Raw genomic sequence first — 25,927 nt, forward strand, 5'->3', positions numbered from 1 at the left:
GCTTAGCTGTACAGATCAAATTTTGAAATCATTTCCAATTCATAAATAGATATAACATCAATGTAATGAATATCCATACAATTGGAGATCTCAGACTTTTTTATGTATTAACAAATCTGTGCATGTTTGACAGCAGAGATAGACTAGCAAATCTTTGAAATATAAGAGTGAAACATAAACCTAAGAAATGAATAAATGAATGGATTTATCTCAGATATTTATCTGCTATTTGATTAGCCGCTCATATGAAAGTGAGATGGTTCCCATTGCCTCTCCTTGTCTCCCCATGCCAGACATAATACATCTTCCCTACACTGTACATCTCGTCTCCCTCCAGAGGAGTTGTGCAATTTATCAATGTATCTTCAAGAAGCTAACTCCATATAGTAAATGTAAAACATATTGTTATTTCTTATTTTAAGTTTTCCTGTTAGGGATGCTACAATTTGTTTATGATTCCTGTTTCGCCACTTGTTTGGAGAGATGGAGCTACCCTTTCAATAAAAATTAGTGAGAGTCTTTTTCAGGACATATTTCTCACCACCTTTATTGACTCGTTTGCTGCTCTTTCCTATTTGAAATCTGCAGTCACAACTAACATAACAGGTAACGTGAAATAGCAAAATATCACAAGAAACTCTGTAAAGATAAGCAATGGCCCTGCAGGTCATAGAGTGGAGGCATTTAAATACTATAGGGTTATCACCATCTATCAGGACTGCTACATTTACAAGATTCCTGTTGTGAATAGAAAACAGGAACAGGGCAACTTCAAAGATCTTCTCCAACTCAACATGCCGTGAATCCCCATTTTTCTCTTGCTTTCTGTGTATTTCCAAGCCTCTACAAATGAAAACAGTACAACCTGTTCCCAGTGTGTCAAATGCAGCAATAAAAAGAGTTCATGATTCTTTTAAGAGTTTACTGATACTAAGAGAGATCTTCTATTTCAATTCTAATTCTTACTTTCTGTTGTTGCTACTGTGTTCATTTACTATCATCATTGTCATCGTCATCATCATCATCATTGATGTATTTAATTTGAGATCTGTGTGATTTTCTTTGTGAATATGGTATCTCAAATTCTTCATTTATTTCTGTGACTGATCTTTTAATTCCATGTTGTCCATTGATTCAGATCTCTTGCGACCCTATTCATAATATTATGTGTATAGTCCTATTCATAACCTTGTTCACCATGGGAACATCCCACTTCCAGTTTAATGTGATACATGCTCATCCACAAACTTGTTTAAAAACAGAAGAAAGTTTTAAGACAAGTTAAAGATCTACTTCAGATTTCGTATATGGAAATAGTTCTGTATTAGAACAAGGATTTAGGTCCTCCTCTCTAGATTTCCAGTCATTAGCAATCACAGCCACTAAAGCAGTTTGAAGAGTTTTCTGGTTGCTAAGATAGAGGACAATTGGGAAGACAAATATTCATACAGCCCTTTCCTGAAAAAAGCTTGTCTGATTTCACACAAACACTCACCATTGACCCTCTTCTGCTCATTTGAATAGCTAGAGACACTAAATAAGACAGAAACAGACTTTTGATTTTCGGTGTTAAGAAAACCCAGTTGTGATTCTACTCCTGGAATCATTTTTCTTGTCTGGCTCATCCTTTTCCAGCAACTGACTGGAGCAACTCCGTCTGGGGCTCTTTTCAGAACGTGCAGTAATGCAGCCCCAGATTGGAGGCCTGGGCTTTAAATTCAGATGTTTGTTTTGAACAGAAAACTGTAATGGTCTTTTATTCTCAAGGGAGCAACAAGACTAAGTAATTGGAGTTGGGGAGAGAAGGAGCAAAATACTATGGAAACATTTGTATTGTTTCATGCTCCAAATATCTAAGCAGAAGGAGAATCCACGGACAGCTTTTATGTCACTTGCTGTTGAAAAGAGGGTGCTGAAAGTACCGAGGTATGCAAAGCTGAACAAATACTGAATAGGTGGAAGGCCCATATAAAGAGGGCCAGATGTAAAAACACTACTGTAACCGTTTCCCAAAAGCAACAAAATTGACAGGTTTTTTTTAAGCTCATCCGTTCAGAACTCCTTCACCATTTTCTTATTTTCTCCATCCAATGCCAAGTTGAAATCCCACAGAAGTGACACAACAGTATTTCCCTAAGCAATATGAGTTCTTGTAGACTAGCTTTCCTTCTTTTGAGAAAATTACTACTCTAATCATAAAAACCATTACAGCCTACGCTCATTCAGCCCAATGACCGGCATTTAGTTTAGTCATTGATCTGAATATCTAATATATCCATTTTATAGTTATATCTTTCATATAGAGATATAGACACTCCTAAAGAGCTGTACCTTCAATATCTGGAGGTAGGAACAGTACCTTCAATATCTGTAGATAAACTGTCCAAGACCACTGCAGTCCTCCTCATGGACCACTTGCAACACCCTCCTGTACATCTCCAGAACATTTGCAGCATGATACCAACTAAATGAGGTTCAGCAATAACACTTAGACTTATATACCACCACTTCATAGTGTTTTACAGACTCTCTAAGTGGTTTACAGAGTCAGCATATTGTCCCCAACAATTTGGGTTCTCATTTGACCAACCTCAGAAGGATGGAAGGGTGAGTCAACCTTGACCCGGTCAGGATTGAACTGTTGGCAGTTGGCAGAATTAGCCTACAATGCTGCATTCTAATCATTGCACCACCACAAACAATAGCCACCAGTCCCTGGTGATCCCAGCCACCTCTTTAAGCAGAAAAGATAGAAAGGAAAGCAGCTCACAAGTTACCTATTCTTGTTCTTGATAAATTGGCTTGATATTTTCATTAAGCAGCATCAATGTATTTATAAAACTTAATGTAGTCACAAATGTTCCTACTAAAAATCCTTATTTCCCACTGACCTCTGTTTCTATTATTTCTGGCTTCTTAACTTGTGTAAAATATTGCTTCCTCTTTCTTCTCTTTTCTGATCAACATCTCATTTTGCTACTAATCTCTGGGCAGATGGAGAGGACTCCTACCCCTTCTCAAAAAAAGGGATGAAGCTCCATCACATAAGACTAAATTCTTTGGCTGAGCAATCAAAGAAGGGGACAGGGCAGCCCAGAAAACAAATACTAACTTCTGGCATCTGATGAAAGACATCTTACTGTGATTTGGAAGCTTCTTCTATTGTTATAGCGTAAACTTGCATTTCCTTTTGTGACATTTGTATCACACTTCCCATTCTTATTTTGAATATTTGGAGATATATGACAAACGCAGGGATTTTCTTGGCTTCCACCACTGAAATCTACACAAAGCAGGTTCCAAACTCCTTAGCCTCTGCAACACAAAAGAAAAAGATCTATTTTGGAGCCTTGGTTCCTGACCAGCCTTGAGTGATAACCATTGGCCCCAAAAATATTGCCCACCAAACCATCCAGATTAGGGAATCATCTCAATTTATATCTAACAGTCCTAGACCTGTCTGAATGGAGGAGAGGAGGAGATTGTCTGGAGGAGAGACAAAGGTCAACAATGTGTTAAGTGTTTTCTCTCTTGGTTTATAAAATGTCTTTTTCCTTGGTTTCCCAAGGAAGTAGCTGAAAGCATAGCAATACAGCCACATGATGTATGACTTGAGCTGGATTCTTCCTATGTAAGGGTACTATGCTGATGGGGGCAGTGAACTGAGATTTATGCCACTTGCAATATTTAGCCAATGTAGGTAGACTGTTTAATTGTCGTTTTCATTTTTTTTTCCCCATCCAGTAGCAAAACATTATTTATTCTGGAATTAAAATCCCTATATCACTTGGAAATTGAACGAAGAAATTATTTTCCAGAGGTCTGACTCATTTTAATTGTCCCATTAGATGAATATTCTGACTGGGGAAAGAGCCATATGCTAAATCTGAGGTGTTCCATTGGCAAATATAGTGACGTCTGTTTCACATTATTGAAGGGGCTTGTGTCACAGCCCTTTAGACGGCAGAATTTAACTCCGGAACTATTTGTAATTTGTTATTGTTGTTGTTTTTTCTTACTGCTTGAAATCAGGAAAAAGGTCTTTGTTTCAGGTGTATTCTCTTGTAAAAGTGATATAGCATTCTCTTGTAAAAGTGATATAATAGAAATCTTCCAGAGGAAAATCAGATTGCAGGGTGACCCTGTCCAGATAAGCATGAATTTTTCAGGATCAAGCCTAATTTATATCTTGTACTGTACCATAGAACAACATTAGGAAGTTAGTTGAAAAAGTTATTCATTATTAATGCTCTATCAGTCAAAAATAGGCTTTTAAATATTGGAATATACATTAAACATTTATATTTTATTGTCAGGCCACTTAAATCAAGTTTTAAGCCATGAATGTTTATTATAGGAGTCTTTTATTGATCAGTATTTGCAAATATTTTGTGTGCTTTGGAGGAAAACAAATACAGGAACATACTTCCTGTACTCATGAAGAAAATATTCACCAATATTTCCATTGGAAAGAGAAAAAGGAGAAACTAACATTTCAAAGCTTGTTGTAATATTCAACAAAAAAGGGGGGGATTCATGAAAAGGAAACAGGTTACTCCAATTTGTTTTTCCCAACTTAATAAATTCTTTGCTGTGCTTATTTTCCAACTATTTCATTCATTCTGACACTGAGTCTGCTGATAAATAGAGAAAACACAAAAGACCTAGATAGTACCTTCCAGTTTGGAATTTATAGTATTTGCATACCTGGGTAATATACAGTATCTGCAGCAATATATCAATACCATATAACTAGAAGGAAACAGGTACCAATTTTCTGATAGAAAGATAAAGACAATAATTAACTTTTATAAAATTATTTAGCTAATGTTAATTTGGGGAAAGAAAAATGTGAAGCTGCCATTCCGAGTACAGGTAGTCCTCGACGTACAACAGTTCATTTAGTGACCGTTCAAAGTTACAACTGCACTGAAAAATGTGATTTACGACCATTTTTCACATTTACATACAATCGTTGTAGCATACTTATGGTCACATGATCAAATTTCAGATGCTTGGCAACTGACTCATGTTTATGATAGTTGCAGTATCCTGGGATCATATGATAACTTTTTGACAAGCAAAATCAATGGGGAAGGAGTGCAAATTCACTTAACAACTGTATTACTAACTTAACAACTACAGTGATTCACAACAACTGTGGCAACAGTGATGGGTTTCACTTACCTTGGCTACCAGTTCACTCGCGCATGCACGCTCGCTTCGCTCACACACACGCCACTTCTGTGCATGTGCAGAAGCTTCTACGCATGCGCAGAGGGTATTTGATGATGGGCGGGTGGGCGGAGCCTCCTGCCATTGCTACTACTGGTTCGCCCCAAACAGGGTGAACCGGTAGCAACCCACCACTGTGTGGCAAGCAAGGTCATAAAATGGGGCAAAACTCACAACAAATGCCTCACTTTTGGGCTCAGTTGTGGTCATACCTGTATAATAACATGCTAAAAGTTATAGACACTATTATGCCATTTCCTTAATAGGAAGGGGTATCTTTGGTTATCCCTGGAATATCCTGCAGGCTAGATGCCATAATCCTATGAGGAGATCTTTAACAGAAGCCCGTTTTTGACACAGATTTCCAAACTGGATTGAACTGATTAAATATAAATTTGAAAAATACATTGCATTAGACTAATTCAGGAAGCTCCTCTTAAAACCCCACATTTCTCTAACAGTCCTAGTTTTTTAGAGTGCAGGTCACCATCATTCAAGCCAGGGGTCTCCAACCTTGCTCCCTTTAAGACTTGTGGACTTCAACTCCCAGACTCCTGGGAGTCAGCTTTGCTGGCTGAGGAACTCTGGGAGTTGAAGTCCACAAGTCTTAAAGAGACCAAGGTTGGAGACCCCTGATTCAAGCTACTGGAGCCTTTAGGGTCAACACATGAAACATTTTTGGCTCAGACCACTTCCTACTTCAGAATGGAAATTAACTTTTGGCATATGGTGTCCAAATGACCAAAGGAAGAATGAGTGGAATTTTTGCCCATGACCAAGAAAACAAGATCTGTGTTCAGCACTGAGATGCTAACAGATGCTTTGCTGGTTCGTGGGAATATTGGAGCAACAAGTTTTATAAATACATTCTTGGAGTGAACAGAGTTCCTAAAGCTATTGCTTTTAGCTTGTTAACAAAACTGTGGCATGAAGATGTTATTCAATGGCTTGGAGTGCCTACATAAACCTGGTGCACAAATTTCATTCTATAGGCTTTCAGCTGCTTTTTGGCAATTCCAGAGACTCAGAGTAACTGCCATAGTTCCAAACACACAAGGCAAATAGAAACTAGTAACTCTAAAAGCAAAGCATATGGAAATTCAGCTGCAAAACGGTTGCAGTGTTTCTGACTCAATGAAAAAGAGACAAGACTCACATGGGAATTGCTTGACGTCTTGACGATTACCAGATCCCAAAGACTGGAATCCTTCTGATATGATATGCTGCATGATTCATCTAAAGGCTATCTCTTTAGAACCCTATCTTTATTTGCTGGCAGTTTCCTTCAACCTTCATGCTGGAAATAGTTTTATGTGATAGTTTAGGGAGGAAGTACGTTTCTTCCCCAGAAGGTAAAAGGAATCTGCAGAATCCAGAAGAATCTGCAGAATCCTTGAAGCAATACATTATGTTGTGATTGTAATTGCAAGAGATATTATAACAGTCTTCAACACCTTGTCTGATTATACCATATTAATGCAAGCATTCCAACCAAGGAATTAAAATTCAGCAAAATTACTAAAACACCTTCCTTTGTTTTTAAGAGAGATTTCAAAGCTGAAGAGTACAAGTACAATGTAAGAAGCATATATTCACACAAATCCTTGCCCAATATAAATTATTATCCATAGAGAATCTTGGACCAACCATTTTCTTGAATCTCTTTTTAACTATGGCTATCCCCTTAATTTAATTTGCTATGGAATCCAAATTAAGAAATAATGGCTAGTGTTTACTTTGCAGTCCAGAATCAGAAGCCCACTGACTACAGCAAGACAAGCAATGCCTGCTGAGTCAGAGATCATAGCCACAGTGGTTAATGCTACACACAGGGAAAGCATTTGCAATTGGAAGAAAGGAACATTGAGTCCATCACTCAGTTCTTGTACTAAAGGATGTTGTAGACTGACTGACTTAATTCGTTCTAATTGGAACATTTAGAAACCTGATCCCCAGTACACGTAGTCCTTGACTTATGACTGCAATTGAACCCTAAATTTCTATTGCTAAGTGAGAAATTTGTTAAGTGAGTTTTGCCCCATTTTACAACCTTTATTGCCACAGTTCTTAAGCAAATTATTGCCACAGTTGTTAAGCAAATAATTGGAGCTGCTAAGTTAGTAACACGATTGATAAGTGAATCTGGCTTGATTTTGCTTTTCAGAAGGTTGCAAAAGGGGGATTGCATGACATTGCAATGTCACAAATACGAGTCAGTTGCCAAGTGACTGTATTTTTATCATGTGACCATGGAGATGCTGCTATGGTTGTAAGTGTGAAAAATAGTCATAAGTCACTTTTTTCAATGCCATTGTATGAACGATGAGTAAACGAACTGTTGTAAATCGAGGACTACCTGTACCATGTAGAGTATAAGGTCATATATTACATACACACACGCATTACAACCATGGATCTATCCACATGAAGGACTGGTAGATTTCTGGCCCTGTTGAGGGAAAAGTAACAGCATGCCTGTCTTTTTTAGGATGGACAGCCTTCATTAGTGGAGCAATAAATGGGACAAGATTTCCAGTTTACTAACATAGCTGATAAACATCTAGAAATATTATTTCTGCAGATGAAATTGTTATTTGTTTTAAGAAGTTGTTTTCAGGAGTAAAACATTGATAATAAGACAGAGATTAATTGTCAGAAAACAAAAGTATTGTTGCAAAGAGACCTGAAATAAATATAGTGGTAATTACAGAATAGCCAGCCGAGTCTTGCCTCAGTATTGTGGTGGTGGTGGTGTTTTAATTAGAAGAACACAGTATACTCCTGAAGGCTTTTTGAAGATGAAGTCCAGTTATTCTACAGAGCCTAACTTGGCCTGATGTATTTCATAATAGTAAAGAAATTATTATATATAAATAAATTGGAGAGCTCTAACCTATGCTTAGTACATTGGAAGAATGGGAAGATGCCAGAGGTGGGTTTCAGCAGGTTCTGACCAGTTCTGGAGAACCTGTGGCGGAAATTTTGAGTAGTTCAGAGAACCGGTAAATACCACCTCTGACTGGCCCCGCCCCCATCTATCTCTGCTTCCTGAGTCCCAGCCGATTGGGAGGAAATGGGGATTTTGCATTAACCTTCCCCTGGAGTGAGGCGGGAATGGAGATTTTACAGTATCCTTCCCCTGCCACACCCACCAAACCACAGCCACCAAGCTATGCCATACCCACCAAGCCACTCCCACAGAACCAGTAGTAAAAAAATTTGAATCCCACCACTGGAAGATGCTTTTCACTTTATCTCCCATTAGGATGTTTCTCATGCTTTTCCAGCCTCTGACACACTTTGTCTCTGTGTTGCTTAGAAAACAAAGAGTGTAGTCATTTTAAAGGAAAACAACAACAAGCTTAAGACTGGAAGGCTTTCACGTTCAGTAAATAAACAGGGTGAATCCTGTCCATAACTGATGTGGAAGACAAGATTAAATCCTGCTTTGCTGTCTCAGATGTTTGAGAATGTATGTTAGATTCGGGCAATAACGAGGCAGGAGACCAGGATAGTGACAACAGCTCTTTACTATATGGTGAACCCAGCAGCCAGTGCTGGGAAAAACCTCTCTTTATATACAGTTTAGCCGGAGGCTTCAACCAATCAGCAACGTGCTATTTTCCCGCCAAAACTTTTAAAGATACATTACACTCCTTCCCTCCCAGAAAACACTTTACCAATATTTGCATAAAATTAGCCTCTTATTTTACTACGTAATCACGCAGGTAGACTGGGTGTCTCCTGACTCTTTCGGACCTGCGCAATTCACTTTCTGGGAGTGAGTCGAGCTGACCGGAGGGACTGTTTGTTCCTCTCAGCTCCTCCTCTAGGCCATCCGGCCCTGGATTATTTGTAGAGTCGTCCCCGCTGTCTTCAGGATGGGCCGGTTGGTGTCGCTGGACCTTCTGGAACTGTTGTGTCTTGCCCGCCCTCAGAGCAGCCGGGGCCTTCTTACCTGCTCCCGCACACTGAGGAATGTATGCCTCCCGGTCCCAGTCCTGGCTCCATGCCCACACAAACTGCAGAAGGAGAATCTCCCTGCCCCAGCCCTGACTCCATGCCCAGGCAAACGGAGCAGCTAGACCCCTCCCCCTCCTCCACAGCAGGTGAGCCTGAGGAGGTTTATTAACAGCTGATTGGTGTGACCTCGCATCAGAAGATTGGAGGCGGAGGCTACAGAGGGAAGGAGGCCAGGCCTTAATGAGTGCTGAGTCATGGAGCCACACCCCATGGCCTATATAAAGGATCTACTTTCTGGCAGTCTCTGAGTCAGGCAAAAGTCAAACTTATCTTGCTGAAGTCACTTACTGGTCTCCTGCCTGCTCTGAGGACTTTGCTAGGACTTTGGGCAGAGCTGCAGAGGCACGCCTGATTCGGATTTCCCGGACCCAGCCGTCAGCGGAGGAGTGGGACACGACAGGAACTCAGATAAGTCTCGCGTTTGCCCCGGGTTTGAGTCAGTTGTGGATTCATTCGTTGGGTAGTCAGGGCCTGTTTCGTCTGTTTCTGATTTACCGGTTATGCGTTTCCTTATCTGGTCTATGTGGCGTTTCCATACCCGGCCATCCTCTATCTCTACTAGATATGATTTCGGTCCTGTTATCTCTAGGATTTTTCCTGTTACCCAGGTCGGACCCACGCTGTAGTTGTGTGCCCACACTAGGTCGCCTACTGCCATCCCTCTTGTTTTACCCTGTACCCCTTTGTAACCGTCTGGTGTGTAGTTTGGGTTTAAACGGTCTAGTGGGCACCTGAGCTTCTGACCCATTAATAGCTCTGCCGGGCTTCTGCCAGTTGTGACACAGGGGGTTCTGTGTTGGACGGCCAGGAAGGTATCGATTTTTGTTTGTTCTCGCCCAACGTTTCTCCGATAGTTAGGTGACAATATAAATTGGATTAACAAATAAAAAAAGCCTATAAAAATAGCTACATTTATATGTAGAAAAAATGGCTATTGGTGAAGTCCTAAAATTTTAATATTTCCTTGCATGCAGCAATGGCAGCTGGAATAAATTTTGTGGCTGTCCTGGAAATGTCAGTGTTCCTGTCTAACAGTAAAAGCAAAGGAGATTCTCCTAAGAACAAATGGCATTTCTGCTAGAAACTGCTGTTATGGGGGGAGAGTGCAGGTTGTAGTGAGCACAGCTCTGTATTTATCTGATTTGAGGCTCCTTATTAAAGATTACATCATTTGTTTGTAGCTATAAGTCTATCGGATCGCTAAAGTCTTATGGAGATAAATGAAGGGAAGGGTCTTCTCCACCGCCTTATTCTTAATGTGAATTTTTCATAATTTTGCTATGTAATGCTAATATAATATTAATATTTCCCAGCTGGCTTGTTATTACTTAAAGGAGTGTGTTTAAGACACAAGGAAGCTTTTACCATCTATCTGTCTGCTATGTCTGATAGGTTACATAGAAATAAGGCTTTTCACATGTATTTAACAAAACTGCATTTTACTGTCAATCCAACTAATGTTTATTAGCATTCAGTAATAGCTGAGCTAAGCCCAGTCTTGCATCTAAGTTAGCTATTTCAAAAAAAAAAATCAAAAAACCCCAGGATGTTAGCATTCTTTCAGCCCTTTGCTTAGGAATGTAGTGTAGTGTAGTGTAGTGTAGTGTAGTGTAGTATAGTATAGTATAGTATAGTATAGTATAGTATAGTATAGTATAGTATAGTATAGTATAGTATAGTATAGTATAGTATAGTATAGTATAGTATATACTGGGAAAGAACTAAAAAGAACTAAGGGGCGTGCATAAGCGCACAAACGTGCCTACCGTTCCTGTCCTATTGTTTTTCTTTTCTTCTTCCTATATATATGCTTATACCTCCTTATATTTACTCATATATGTGTTTATATACTATATAATCTTTTGTATGATACCTACATATATTGTTGTGACAAAATAAATAAATAAATAAATAAATAAACTACTAAATTTAAATCTCTAACACGTCCATCATATACTAGAATAGTACATATGATGTTTTACATCATTTCTGTGCTGTTTATTAATGACTTGTATTGCTTTGTCATTTTAAACTTATTTTAGTTTTAAATTCCATGTAGAGAACTTTGTTTACTGAGTGGATGATAAGTATACTTGATCAATAAACCAATATCACATTCTGTGCTCTGGATCAACTCACTTCTCTAGTTAAAATACATATGCACTTTCAGATCAACTGCCTTTCCTTCTTCAAGATCTCAGGATGACATTTTTCCAGCCTTAAAATTCTTTAAAATGCTCGCTTGGCAGCAACCTCTTTGTACCCAACCAATTACAGTTCTTATTGTAATGTCCTTACGAGCCGAGCCACCTCTTTGGATGTGACTGGGCCAGAGTCCAAAGAGTCAATTAGCAGAACTGGTATCCCGGAGTGGGGTCTTCGATAGTCTCTGGTAACGGCATCTGCTCAGGCGTCTGCATGCCCTAATTCCTTTCCGGCCGGTGTAGTAATTTGTAGAATATGCCGCTAGGAAGATAGTCCATCGGGTCAGTCTGGGCGAGAGTGCCACGGGCGTTGGCCCGCCTGCCAAATATCCTTCAAACTGGGTTGCCGTGAATTGCGGGCCATTATCGGAGACTAATGTGTCGGGCAACCCGTGGGTTACAAATAGGTGCCGTAGGACTGAAATCACGGCATCGGCTGTCATGGATCTCATGAGAATGATTTCCAGCCATTTGGAGTAGGCATCGACTACTACCAGAAAGGTTTGGCCGTGGAAGGGGCCGGCAAAATCGATATGGATCCTAGACCAAGGGCCCTGGGGTCTCTCCCACTCCCGAATCGGGGCCGTTGGGGGTAGTGGTCTGGATTCCTGGCAGGCCTGGCATTTCCCTACCCTTTCAGCAATTTCCGAGTCCATTAAGGGCCACCACACATAGCTTCTCGCTAGATCCTTCATTCTCACGATCCCTGGGTGGCCTTCGTGAAGGAGATCCAATACCTTTTTCCTCAATTTCTCCGGGATCACCACTCGATCCCCCCATAGCAGGCACCCCCCTTGAGCTGAGAGTTCCCCATTTTTACAAACTCTTTAAAATGGGGGCAGGGTTCAGAAGATTAAATAAGCAAGACACATTCAGCTGTTCACTGTTATCTATGAATCAAACAGATGTTGTAACAGCATGAACAGTAGGTAAGAAACCCTCCCACTTTTGATAAAGCCAGTTCTTCTCAAAGTTAATGCCCTAATGTATTTATTTATATTGAAGGTGTTACAGAAACATCTACGGTATGTTCTTATACTCAGATAACCCTGCACATTATAAGATTATATAATGGTATGTCATCTTTCTTGTCATTTTCAGAGTTCTGGCTACCTTGGTGATTTGATCAGTCCAATATTTTATTTGCTTAGATTAGAAATACTATTCTTTTATGCATGTGCATTTTATATCAGTCTTTAAAAAACCAAATCCTATTCACAAATCCCCTGGGAGAAGCAGAAATTGGGACATGTCCATGGATGTCTGTCTGGGGATCAGCACAGCATTGTGTCCAAAGTCCTTCCTCTTTTGTATGTGTGGAAAGGATCATGAAACATGCAAAGATCAGGGCTTCAGTTGCAATCCCATGCACAATAGATCTACATGGGGCTACCTTTGAAGACAATCCAGAAGTTGAAACTGGTGCAGAATGCATTGGTGTGAGCACTCTTGGGCACCTCTAACATTGCGCATACTGTATAACACCTTTGCCATGCAAGCAGCATTATATGCCAGTTTGCTTCTGGGTCCAATTCAAGATATTGGATATCACCTTTAAAGCTCTTCTTGGTATAGGACCAGTTATTTGAACTATCTCATCCCAATTACATCATTCTATCAGGCAGGAAGGGTACGTTGCTGTTTTCATTGATTAAAGAATTTTGACAGCAAATTCAGGCAGGAATTTTTCCTCTACCATTGCCCTCACTCTTTGAGTGGGTCCCCATGTTTCTGGGCCTTCAGAAAGGGTTTTAATCGACATGGGGGTCAAAGAGTCATATGCCATCGTGAGATGTTTGGTTTCTTGAGGATGTTCTCCCTACCTTTTCAACTTTTAACTTTTAAAATCTTAAAAGTTGATGTTCTGCTTTTAACTTGCACTTATTTACCATATGCTTTTATAGAATAGAATAGAATTTTTATTGGCCAAGTGTGATTGGACACACAAGGAATTTGTCTTGGTGCATATGCTCTCAGTGGGTGAATCCTTCCCTGTCTATCCGGTAGCCCAGGAATTCCACAGACTCAACCCCGATCTGGCATTTGTTCAGTTTAACTGTGAGACCGGCAGACCGGAAAATGCCCAAAACTTTTCGCAGCCTTACCCCTAATTCCTCTAGATTCTCAGCGGATACCAGTACATCGTCGAAGTATGGTACCACCCCTGGTAGGCCCTGCAATAGCCGCTCCATTAGGTTCTGGAATAACCCTGGAGCCACACTAACCCCAAACTGTAACCGGGTGCACTTAAAAGCCCCTCTGTGAGTCACAATTGTCTGAGCTTCGGCTGTGCTGCTATCTACGGGCAGCTGTTGATAGGCTTGGGCCAAGTCTAGCTTGGCAAAAACTTGCCCTTGCCCCATTGCGTGCAGTAAGTGCTGTACCACCGGGACGGGGTAAGCACTCTTTTGCAACTCTTTGTTAAGCGTTGCCTTATAGTCAGCGCAAATCCGGACCAACCCATCCGGTTTGACTGGGGTGACTATAGGGGTCTCCCACTTAGCATGGTCAACTGGCACTAGAATTCCCTGGTTTACTAGCTTGTCCAGTTCCCGGTCAATCCTGGGCTTTAGGGCGAACGGGACCCTCCTAGCCTTTAGACGGATAGGGGCAACTTGGGGGTCTAAGTTAAAAGAGATAGGGGTCCCCTTGTACTTGCCCAGGCAGTCTTTGAAAACGTCCCCAAACTCCTTCATGAGTGCGTCTTTGAGGTCAACTTGCTGGGAAAAACCTCTCTTTATATACAGTTTAGCCGGAGGCTTCAACCAATCAGCAACGTGCTATTTTCCCGCCAAAACTTTTAAAGATACATTACAATGGACATATGGAAATCTTCTCTTCTCACACCTCTGAGTTGGGAGCAGAGAAACCCAATGTCTTTTGGGAACCCTGTCATTGCTGGGAATTCAGAAGTCCTCACCACATGCTAGAAATGCTCTCAAATACATATTTTTAGATCATATTCTAAAAAAATATTCTAATTCCAAATTAGACGTGGGCTGCCATGTTGACTTTTTAGTTCAAGTTAGAGCCAGTCACTTTCACTTGTGGTCTTTTAGCACTGACTGGTTCCTGCTCGTCTCCAGAGGACTGCCATTCACACGTTAAACTTTATGGCTTTTCAGCAGAATCGTTCTTGGACTTTAGGGTTTGATGTTGCCAAAGCAAGCATTAAAGTAAGAGCTAATGAAGAGCAAAGAGATGCTTCTTTGGTTGCAACCTATTAAAATCTATACAGAAAAAATACTTGCTTAAATCAGTAAAATATACAGTGACTAAGCAGCTTCCTGCATATAGAAAGAAAATCTGATTACTAAGATAAAATGCCTTACTCTCTGCAGTGCTATATGCAGACTAAGTGTAAGTGTCTTTAGTGGAAGTTTGGGAGCTCCAACATAGATGTTATGTTTTTAACTAAGCCGTTTTAGTCGGTTTCTGTTTTATTGTAATTCTTTATTTTTGTTTGTTCTCGCCCAACGTTTCTCCGATAGTTAGGTGACAATATAAATTGGATTAACAAATAAAAAAAGCCTATAAAAATAGCTACATTTATATGTAGAAAAAATGGCTATTGGTGAAGTCCTAAAATTTTAATATTTCCTTGCATGCAGCAATGGCAGCTGGAATAAATTTTGTGGCTGTCCTGGAAATGTCAGTGTTCCTGTCTAACAGTAAAAGCAAAGGAGATTCTCCTAAGAACAAATGGCATTTCTGCTAGAAACTGCTGTTATGGGGGGAGAGTGCAGGTTGTAGTGAGCACAGCTCTGTATTTATCTGATTTGAGGCTCCTTATTAAAGATTACATCATTTGTTTGTAGCTATAAGTCTATCGGATCGCTAAAGTCTTATGGAGATAAATGAAGGGAAGGGTCTTCTCCACCGCCTTATTCTTAATGTGAATTTTTCATAATTTTGCTATGTAATGCTAATATAATATTAATATTTCCCAACTGGCTTGTTATTACTTAAAGGAGTGTGTTTAAGACACAAGGAAGCTTTTACCATCTATCTGTCTGCTATGTCTGATAGGTTACATAGAAATAAGGCTTTTCACATGTATTTAACAAAACTGCATTTTACTGTCAATCCAACTAATGTTTATTAGCATTCAGTAATAGCTGAGCTAAGCCCAGTCTTGCATCTAAGTTAGCTATTTCAAAAAAAAAAATCAAAAAAACCCAGGATGTTAGCATTCTTTCAGCCCTTTGCTTAGGAATGTAGTGTAGTAGTGTAGTGTAGTGTAGTGTAGTGTAGTGTAGTGTAGTGTAGTATAGTATATACTGGGAAAGAACTAAAAAGAACTAAGGGGCGTGCATAAGCGCACAAACGTGCCTACCGTTCCTGTCCTATTGTTTTTCTTTTCTTCTTCCTATATATATGCTTATACCTCCTTATATTTACTCATATATGTGTTTATATACTATATAATCTTTTGTATGATACCTACATATATTGTTGTGACAAAATAAATAAATAAATAAACTACTAAATTTAAATCTCTAACACATCCATCATATACTAGAATAGTACATATGATGTTTTACATCATTTCTGTGCTGTTTATTAATGACTTGTATTGCTTTGTCATTTTAAACTTATTTTAGTTTTAAATTCCATGTAGAGAACTTTGTTTACTGAGTGGATGATAAGTATACTTGATCAATAAACCAATATCACATTCTGTGCTCTGGATCAACTCACTTCTCTAGTTAAAATACATATGCACTTTCAGATCAACTGCCTTTCCTTCTTCAAGATCTCAGGATGACATTTTTCCAGCCTTAAAATTCTTTAAAATGGGGGCAGGGTTCAGAAGATTAAATAAGCAAGACACATTCAGCTGTTCACTGTGGCCAGTTATCTATGAATCAAACAGATGTTGTAACAGCATGAACAGTAGGTAAGAAACCCTCCCACTTTTGATAAAGCCAGTTCTCAAAGTTAATGCCCTAATGTATTTATTTATATTGAAGGTGTTACAGAACATCTACGGTATGTTCTTATACTCAGATAACCTTGCACATTATAAGATTATATAATGGTATGTCATCTTTCTTGTCATTTTCAGAGTTCTGGCTACCTTGGTGATTTGACCAGTCCAATATTTTATTTGCTTAGTGTTAAGTTTGGGCAGTAACGAGGCTGGAGACCAGGGTAGTGACAACAGCTCTTTAATATATGGTGAACCCAGCCACCGGGCTGGGGAAAAACCTCTCCTTATATACAGTTTAACTGGCGGCTTCAACCAATCAGCAATGTGCTTGTTTCCCGCCAAAACATTTAAAGATACATTACACTCCTTCCCTCCCAGAAAACACTTTACCCATATTTACATCACATTTACATATTATTTTTCAACGTAATCACGCAAATAGACTGGGCGTCTCCTGACTCTTTCAGACCTGCGCAGTTCATTCCCTGGGAGTGGGTCGAGCTGACCGGAGGGGCTGTTTGCTCCTCTCAGCTCCTCCTCTAGGCCATCCGGCCCTGGATTATTTGCAGAGTCGTCCCTGCTGTTTTCTAATGGAACCTGTTGGCGTCGCTGGACCTCCGGGAATTCAGATAAGTCCTGCGATTTTCCCGGGTTTGAGTCAGCTGTGGGTTCAAACATTGTATAGTCAGGGCCTGTTTCGTCTAACTCGGATTGTTCGGCTATTCGTTTCCTTATTTGATCTATGTGGCGCCTCCATACTCGGCCGTCCCCTAACTCCACCAAGTATGATTTTGGACCTGTTATGTTTAGGATTTTTCCTGCTACCCAGATCGGGCCTTCACCATAGTTGTGTGCCCACACTCGGTCGCCTATTTCCATCCCTCTTGTTTTTTCGAGTTCCCCCTTGTAACCCTCCGGTGTATAGTTTGGATTTAAACGGTCTAGTGGGCACCTGAGCTTTCGGCCCATTAATAATTCTGCTGGGCTTCTGCCGGTTGTGGCACAGGGGGTTCTGTGTTGGACGGCCAGGAAAACATCTATTTTTGTTTGCCAGTCGCCTGGCTTGAGTCTGGACAATGCCTCTTTTGCGCTCCGGACGAAACGCTCTGCAAGGCCATTCGTCGCAGGGTGGAAAGGCGCCAAGAGGGTATGCCGGATGCCCTCTTCTGCCAAGTACTCCTCAAACTGGGTTGCCGTGAATTGCGGGCCGTTATCGGATACTAACGTGTCGGGCAACCCATGGGTTACAAATAGGTGCCGTAGGACTGAGATCACGGCCTCGGCTGTCATGGATCTCATGAGAATGATTTCCAGCCATTTGGAGTAGGCATCGACTACTACCAGGAAGGTTTGGCCGTGGAAGGGGCCGGCAAAATCAATGTGGATTCTAGACCAGGGCCCTTGGGGTCTTTCCCATTCCCGAACCGGGGCCGTTGGGGGTAGTGGTCTGGACTCCTGGCAGGCCTGGCATTTCCCTACCCTTTCAGCAATTTCTGAGTCCATTAAGGGCCACCACACATAGCTTCTTGCTAGACCCTTCATCCTTACGATCCCTGGGTGACCCTCGTGGAGGAGATCCAACACCCTTTTCCTCAATTTCTCTGGGATCACCACTCGATCCCCCCATAGCAGGCACCCCCCTTGAGCCGAAAGTTCCCCACGTTTCTTTACAAATTCTTTAAAACGCCTTGCCCGCGGCCACCCTCTTTGTACCCAACCAAGTACAGTTCTCAAAGTAATGTCCCGGTATGACGCCCGAGCCACCTCCTTAGACGTGACTGGGCCAGAGTCCAGAGAGTCAATTAACAGTATGGGCGTCCCCGGAGTGGGGTCCTCGATCGCCCCTGGTAGTGGGCATCTGCTTAATGCGTCCGCATGCCCCAACTCTTTTCCCGGCCGATGCTGTAGTTTGTAGGAGTAGGCGGCTAAAAAGATAGTCCATCGGGTCAATCGGGACGAAAGTGCCACAGGCGTTGGGCGGTCGCCCGCCAGTAACCCTAACAGTGGCCTATGGTCTGTAACAATTTCAAAGTCTCTACCAAAAACGTATTCGTGAAACTTTTTTACCCCTGACACTATAGCTAGAGCTTCCTTATCTAACTGGCTATAGTTCCTCTCTGTCGAGGACATCGTTCTGGAGTAGAAGGCTATTGGGGCTTCTGTGCCATTTGGAAGCCTGTGGCTGAGCACAGCCCCCACCCCGTAAGGGGAAGCATCGCAAACTAATACCAATGGCATTGTGCTATGATACTGGATCAGTAAGCTATCGCTCGAGAGTAGGTTTTTTACTGCTTCGAAAGCCCTAGCTTCCGACTTTCCCCAAGACCAAACAGTATTCTTTCCCAGTAACTTATGTAGCGGCTCGGCAACGGTTGCCTTATTTTTCAAAAAGACCGCGTAAAAGTTCACTAGACCCAGGAATGCCTGTAGCTCTGTTTTGTTTTTGGGCGCTGGAGCCTTTCTTATTGCCTTGACCTTGCTCTCAGTGGGGTGAATTCCTCCTTGTCTATTCTGTAGCCCAAGAACTCTCTGATTCTACCCTATTTGGCATTTGTTCACTTTAACCTTTAGACCGGCTGACGGAAAATGCCCAGAACTTTTCTCAACGCTCCCCAATTCTTCTAAATTTTGGCTGATACCAATACATCATCAAAATAGGGACTACCCCGGAGCCCTTGCAGAAGTCGCTCCATTAAATTTTGAAATAGACCAGGTGCCACACTCACCCCAAACTGTAACGGGTACACTTGAAAGCACCTCTGTGAGTCACAATTGTCTGGGCTTGGCTGTGTTGGCGTCTACGGGCAGTTGTTGATAGGCTTGAGCCAAATCTAATTTGGCAAAACGTGCCCTTGCCCCAGCGAGTGCAGCAAGTGTTGTACCACGGGACCGGTAAGCGCTTTTGCAAGGCTTTGTTTAACGTTGCCTTGTAGTCAGCGCAGATTCTAACTGACCCATCTGGTTTCACTGGGGTGACGATTGGCGTCTCCCACTTTGCATGATCGACTGGCACTAGTATCCCCTGACTGATGAGCTTGTCTATCTCCTTGTCAATCTTGGGTTTAAGGGCAAAAGGGACCCTCCTTGCTTTTAACCGTATGGGGGCTACCTGGGGGTCTAAATTGAAGGAAATAGGGGTCCCCTTGTACTTGCCCAGGCAGTCCTTGAAACATCTTTGAATTCGTCCATGAGTGTGTCCTTTAGGTTAAAGTCATTTCTGTAGATGCCAGTCACTCCCATGCCCAACGCACGGAACCAGTCTAGTCCCAACAAACTTGGCAGGGTCCCTTCGACTATCGTGATGGGCAGGGTCTTCTTGTGTGGTCCGTACTCGACGCGGACGGAGGTGGTCCCTCGAACAGGGATGCGATTCCCTTGGTAGTCGTGAACTCTTAGCCGCTGTGTTTGCAGTTTGCGTTTGGCGATTTTCGGCAAAGCTTTCGCAAAAGTGTCCCAGGACATGATTGTGATCGCTGACCCTGTGTCCACTTCTAGTCGGCACGGCACTCCTTCGATTTTCGGTTTCGTGAAGATTTTCTTCTCTACACGGGTTGCTGCGCGGCCTATTATCACGGTCGTTCGATTTGAGTTCGCGCCCTTTTTGTTTTGACCAATCACGGGTCGCCTAGCCGATCCCGCGCTCTGATTGGTTGGTTTGAATTTTCGGCGGGAAGGTTGGGGTGCTCGACAGACTTGAGCCAGGTGCCCCTTCTTCTCGCACCGCCGACATGTAGCGTCCTTGAACTTGCATTGTTGACGCTGGTGTTGCCCTCCGCAACTTCCGCATTCATCCCGGTCTTCTTTGCCCCTTCTCCCGGTGAGACAAACTCCTTCCTCATCCTCGCCGTCTGATTCGGTCTGGATTTCTTCGTTGTGTACCGGGGTTGATTTCTTGCCCGCCGTTGGCGTGAGTGGCTTTTGTAGGGTTTCCGCCGCTTGGGTGGACATCTCATGAGCTCTGGCTTCGTCCAGAGCGTTTGCCAGTGTTAGATTGCTTTTTGATAGCAGCCGCCTCCGCAAACGAATGTCTCTGACCCCATGGATGAGTTGCTCTAACAGCTCCTCATCCAAGTCTCGGTACCCACAATCCTTGGAGGCTTTCCTCAGGGCGGCCATGTACTCGCTGATGGATTCGCCCTCTTGCTGTCTGCGCTCTCCAAATTCAAAACGCCGTACGTATTTGGACGGTGTTGGCGCGAAATGGTTCTTCAATAGATTTTGCAGAGTTTGCCACGATACCGATTGTACCGGCGTTGGCTCTGCCAGGGCTTCCGCGATGTCGATGACCTCGGGACCGCAGTGGCTCAGGAAATACGCCCTTTTGCGGTTGTCTGGAACTCCTTGCAGTTCGTTTGCCTCGAGGAAGCTCTCGAAACGGGTCATGTACGTTCCCATTTCTCCCTGGATGGGTCAAACGGCGCGGGCGGAGTGTAGCTGGCCATCGCTGCGTTTCCGCCCTGAGCTTTGCTGGGTTCGGTTCTTTCGTGCGTTCAGCTCGTTCCTGGTGCTCTTAACCTCGAAATCCCACCTTCGTCGCCAGTGTTAAGTTTGGGCAGTAACGAGGCTGGAGACCAGGGTAGTGACAACAGCTCTTTAATATATGGTGAACCCAGCCACCGGGCTGGGGAAAAACCTCTCCTTATATACAGTTTAACTGGCGGCTTCAACCAATCAGCAACGTGCTTGTTTCCCGCCAAAACATTTAAAGATACATTACACTTAGATTAGAAACACTATTCTTTTATGCATGTGCATTTTATATCAGTCTTTAAAAAACCAAATCCTATTCACAAATCCCCTGGGAGAAGCAGAAATTGGGACATGTCCATGGATGTCTGTCTGGGGATCAGCACAGCATTGTGTCCAAAGTCCTTCCTCTTTTGTATGTGTGGAAAGGATCATGAAACATGCAAAGATCAGGGCTTCAGTTGCAATCCCATGCACAATAGATCTACATGGGGCTACCTTTGAAGACAATCCAGAAGTTGAAACTGGTGCAGAATGCATTGGTGTGAGCACTCTTGGGCACCTCTAACATTGCACATACTGTATAACACCTTTGCCATGCAAGCAGCATTATATGCCAGTTTTCTTCTGGGTCCAATTCAAGATGTTTTTACAATAGAATAGAATTTTATTGGCCAAGTGTGATTGGACACACAAGGAATTTGTCTTGGTGCATATGCTCTCAGTGTACATAAAAGAAAAGATACGTTCATCAAGGTACAACATTTATAACACAATTGATGGTCAATATATCAATATAAATCATAAGGATTGCCAGAAAAAAGTTATAGTCATACAGTCATAAGTGGAAAGAGATTGGTGATGGGAACTATGAAACGATTAATAGTAGTGCAGATTCAGTAAATAGTCTGACAGTGTTGATGGAATTATTTGTTTAGCAGAGTGATGGCCTTCGGGGAAAAACTGTTCTTGTGTCTAGTTGTTCTGGTGTGCAGTGCTCTATAGCGTCGTTTTGAGGGTAGGAGTTGAAACAGTTTATGTCCAGGATGCGAGGGATCTGCAAAAATCACCTTTAAAGCTCTTCTTGGTATAGGACCAGTTATTTGAACTATCTCATCCCAATTACATCATTCTATCAGGCAGGAAGGGTACGTTGCTGTTTTCATTGATTAAAGAATTTTGATAGCAAATTCAGGCAGGAATTTTTCCTCTACCATTGCCCTCACTCTTTGAGTGGGTCCCCATGTTTCTGGGCCTTCAGAAAGGGTTTTAATCGACATTGGGGTCAAAGAGTCATATGCCATCGTGAGATGTTTGGTTTCTTGAGGATGTTCTCCCTACCTTTTCAACTTTTAACTTTTAAAATCTTAAAAGTTGATGTTCTGCTTTTAACTTGCACTTATTTACCATATGCTTTTATAGAATAGAATAGAATTTTTATTGGCCAAGTGTGATTGGACACACGAGGAATTTGTCTTTGGTGTATATGCTCTTGGTGCATATATGCTTTTATATTATGCTTTTATATTAAATCTTTTTTTATTCTAAATTGCCCAGAGTCACTTAGGTGAGATAGGCAGGGTAGAAATGTGATGAATAAATAAATGATGCAAATTTTGACGCAAAGATTTGGTTGCACCGGGCAGGTTTTCTTCCCATTGTTATTTAGGAAATTTACAACTTGAATTCAGAAAGATCCCAGTTTGGTCAATTTTTAAATTCCTTAGATCCATGATGGTGAACCTACGGCAGGTGTGCCAGAGGTGGCACGCAGAGCCCTCTCTCTGGGTACATGTGTGGCGACCAGCTGCTCTTTTGGATTCCATAGCACACATGCACACCAGACAGCTGCTCTCTTCTGGGTTCAGCTGGTCTTCACACTGAGTGCTGAAACTGGAGCGCACATGTGTACCAGAGGGCCAAAACCTGGAAGAGCACCTGGCCGCCATGCACATGTGCACCAGCCATCTGCTTTCTTCCAGACTCCAGCGCTCCGGCATGCATGGACACTCCAGTTTTGGCACTCGGTGCCAAAAAGGTTAACCATCACTGCCTTAGATAGTTTCCCAATTCCAGGAGATATTTCCTGACTTGATTTTTCTTGCTTATGCAAGTGGCATTTCTCTCTTTGCTATTCCCCAGGGAAAAAGTGATATTTCAAAACCATGTACTACATAAATGTTTATGCTCAGGGCATGAGCTGTCCAGGGGAAAGCGGGGGGTTTGCGAGGAAAATCAGTTTGGAAGAAAACCTGGAGCATAGTGTGCAAGTGAGAAAGGCATCATACTAAGACAATCAGGCTATGACATTGGTTCATGGTTGTCTGGAATACTGGTTTTTCTATATTATTTATAAATTCTTAGACAGTTCTGGAAGTTTCTAATATTTTCATCAGTAAGCTGGTCTTTGGGACTTTGACCAGCATAAATCTAGTATTTTCAGAGAATCAAAAATCATATATATACATTATCTAAATCACAATCATGAAAATAATATAAATGAAAAATCATATAAATCATTTAGCGCACATGTGCTAAATATTCACATATATACACACACATACACGCACACACAGAGGGAGAGGGAGAGAGGAGACATGTTGCTTCATAGTGTGACGTAAAGACTGTGAGCTTCTATTCCCTTTAAGTAAGAGACCTTTTAGATGCCATGGCAACAGCAGCATCACGTTTTTTTCTGTGATGCCACCTATAAGCAAATGTGAGCTATGATGTCTAATAAAGTCAAAGCAAGTGTCAGACAGGAAAAAAAATTATCAGCCAGTGTCTGTGTTGTTTTGGAATAATTCATTAGTTTATGGCTCCTCAACTCCCTTGTTTCATATAGGTGATCCCCAAGCCATCAGCTAAGTGAAATTTAATTACTACTAGACAACCTGTGACCCACTGAATAAATCCCTTCAAAGATATTTCCTTACTGCCTTCAACAATGACAGAGCTTCTAATGTACTGCCTTCACTGGAAAAGTCGGGATACATGTAGAAATGTATCTACATTGACGTCAATAGACGGTGCTGAACATAAGCACAAGAAATGTTTTACGTTATTTTGTATTATGTCATAAAAACAATTTTATGATCATTTTTATACCATGCTTTTTTTATAAAATTTACCAGATTTCAGTTCCACGAGAGTCATTCATCCCAGATTTTGGATACGTTCTGTAAATTAATCCATTTGATATACATTGCTTCAAAAATTATTTCTCTATGATGCACCGTTTCACCCAGTTAAAGTTATGGGAATGAGAGTTTTAGTAGTATATAAATTCTGCCATTCTGAAAAAAAAAGCTTATAATACCATTTACTTTCTGCAGAATTATTTTTTTTTTTGTTTCATTCCATCTTCCTTTCTGCATTGCTCTAAAACAATGGATCTGGATCATTAGAGTCGAGACCAAATGTTTTTTTACTTTGTAATTGATGAGATTGAACCTGTTTGCAAGATTGATTTCTTGAATATAAAGCAATAACCAAAACTAAACTTGTGTGGCCATCAGAACAGTAGTATTTAACACATATAATTTCAAAATCTGCATATGTGATGCAATACTAGCTGTTTTTTCAATGAAAAATTTTCAGGATTAACCCTTGGATTATCAAGGGTTAATCCAAGCAATCCAGTATTTATGGACAAGTTTCCAAAAAGCAGTTTGTCCATCATGACCTAACCTACAGACTACAGAGGATGTTGATTGTACTACATTGAAACTCTTTCAGTTCCACAGGAAATGCTGAAGGCCCACAGTACTAGATGATATCACTCCAGCCTTTCCTCAACTCAATGGTCTCCAAGTGTCCTCCAACCCCCAACATCAACCCAGGCAGTATGATTGGGAAAGACTGTTCTGTAATATGAATGTACTCAAATAGTGAGAATCATTGTGTTCTGTGGCTGGGAGTATATCTAATCCACTGTTAGCTCAACACGGGAGAATGTGGGGGAGGACTTGCATGAGTCACCATCTCTTAGCCTAAACATGGGAGGGAAACACCTTGAACTCCTTAAAGAATTATTGTAATGAGATTCATGGTGGTTGCTGCTGTGTATGAACCTATTGGTGGGAATTTTGGAGGGTAAAATACTCAATGCCAATTGGCTGGTGCCTCAGCCAGATGTGTAGATAAAGGGCACCTTGCCTGGTGCCAGTTGCTGGATTCTCACTATATTAAAAAGAGCTGTTGTCACTCACTTGTTCTCATGCCTCCTCATTTGCCCAATCCAACAGTTGCAATGATTATGTTGATGATGTTGATGAAGATGACAATCTTCTACAAAAGAACTGATTCTATTTCAAGTGGGGAAAAATTTCTCCCTAGGCAAACAATGTAAGTAAGTTTGAAGTAAATTATTCATATAAAATCAAGGTGAACTTAATTTGATTTTCAGAATACTTCAGTAAAGTATGTGAGAGCCAGTTTGGTGTAGTTGTTAAAGGCTCTGGCAAGAAAATGAGAGACTGTGCATTCTAGTTCTATTTCAGGCATAAAGACATCTGGGTGACCTTGGGCCAGTCCCTCTCTCTCAGCCCTAGGAAACAAGCAAGGGAAAGCATTTCTGAAATCTTGCCAGTAAAACTGTAGGGTCTTGTTCTGGCAGTTGCCAAGAGTCAGCATTGACTTGAAAGCACATACACACACACACACACACACACACACACACACACACACACCTTGATGTATTCCAAGTTTTTGCATTCTGAGAAAGAAAAGTTGGAGTTCTGGAGCCACAGAATGGAAGAGAAAGTACAATTTTTGTAAATTTTCCCCCAAAAATAATGTACATTTCTTCCTTGTGGTGTTACTAGCCCAGTGGTGGGATTCAAATAATTTAACAACCGGTTCTCTGCCCTAATTATTTCTTCCAACAAACAGTTCACCAAATTGCTCAGAAAGTTAACAACCGGTTCTCCCGATGTGGTGCGAACTGGCTGAATCCCACCACTGTACTATTCTAGTGCAAGTGGGAAGAAGGTGATTGTATATATTGCAAATATATTGCAATTGTGAGAATATGCTTTCTAGATCCCTAACAAAACCCTAATAC

General features: G+C 41.5%; 1 protein-coding gene across 1 annotated transcript in view; it reads right to left on the minus strand.

Moving 5' to 3' along the window:
• Positions 1–1,281: 1,281 nt before the first annotated feature.
• Positions 1,282–25,927, minus strand: part of LOC131199382 (uncharacterized protein K02A2.6-like) — a 47,007-nt gene continuing 22,361 nt past the window's right edge. The window contains exons 2-3 of the mRNA XM_058185153.1: positions 17,264–18,034; positions 1,282–1,411 (exon numbers count right to left, since the gene is read on the minus strand). Coding sequence (XP_058041136.1) covers positions 1,282–1,411; positions 17,264–18,034 — 901 coding nt within the window. The remainder of the gene's footprint in view (positions 1,412–17,263; positions 18,035–25,927) is intronic.

The sequence above is a fragment of the Ahaetulla prasina genome, chromosome 1 (genome assembly GCF_028640845.1).
Source record: "Ahaetulla prasina isolate Xishuangbanna chromosome 1, ASM2864084v1, whole genome shotgun sequence".
NCBI classification, from domain to species: domain Eukaryota; kingdom Metazoa; phylum Chordata; class Lepidosauria; order Squamata; family Colubridae; genus Ahaetulla; species Ahaetulla prasina.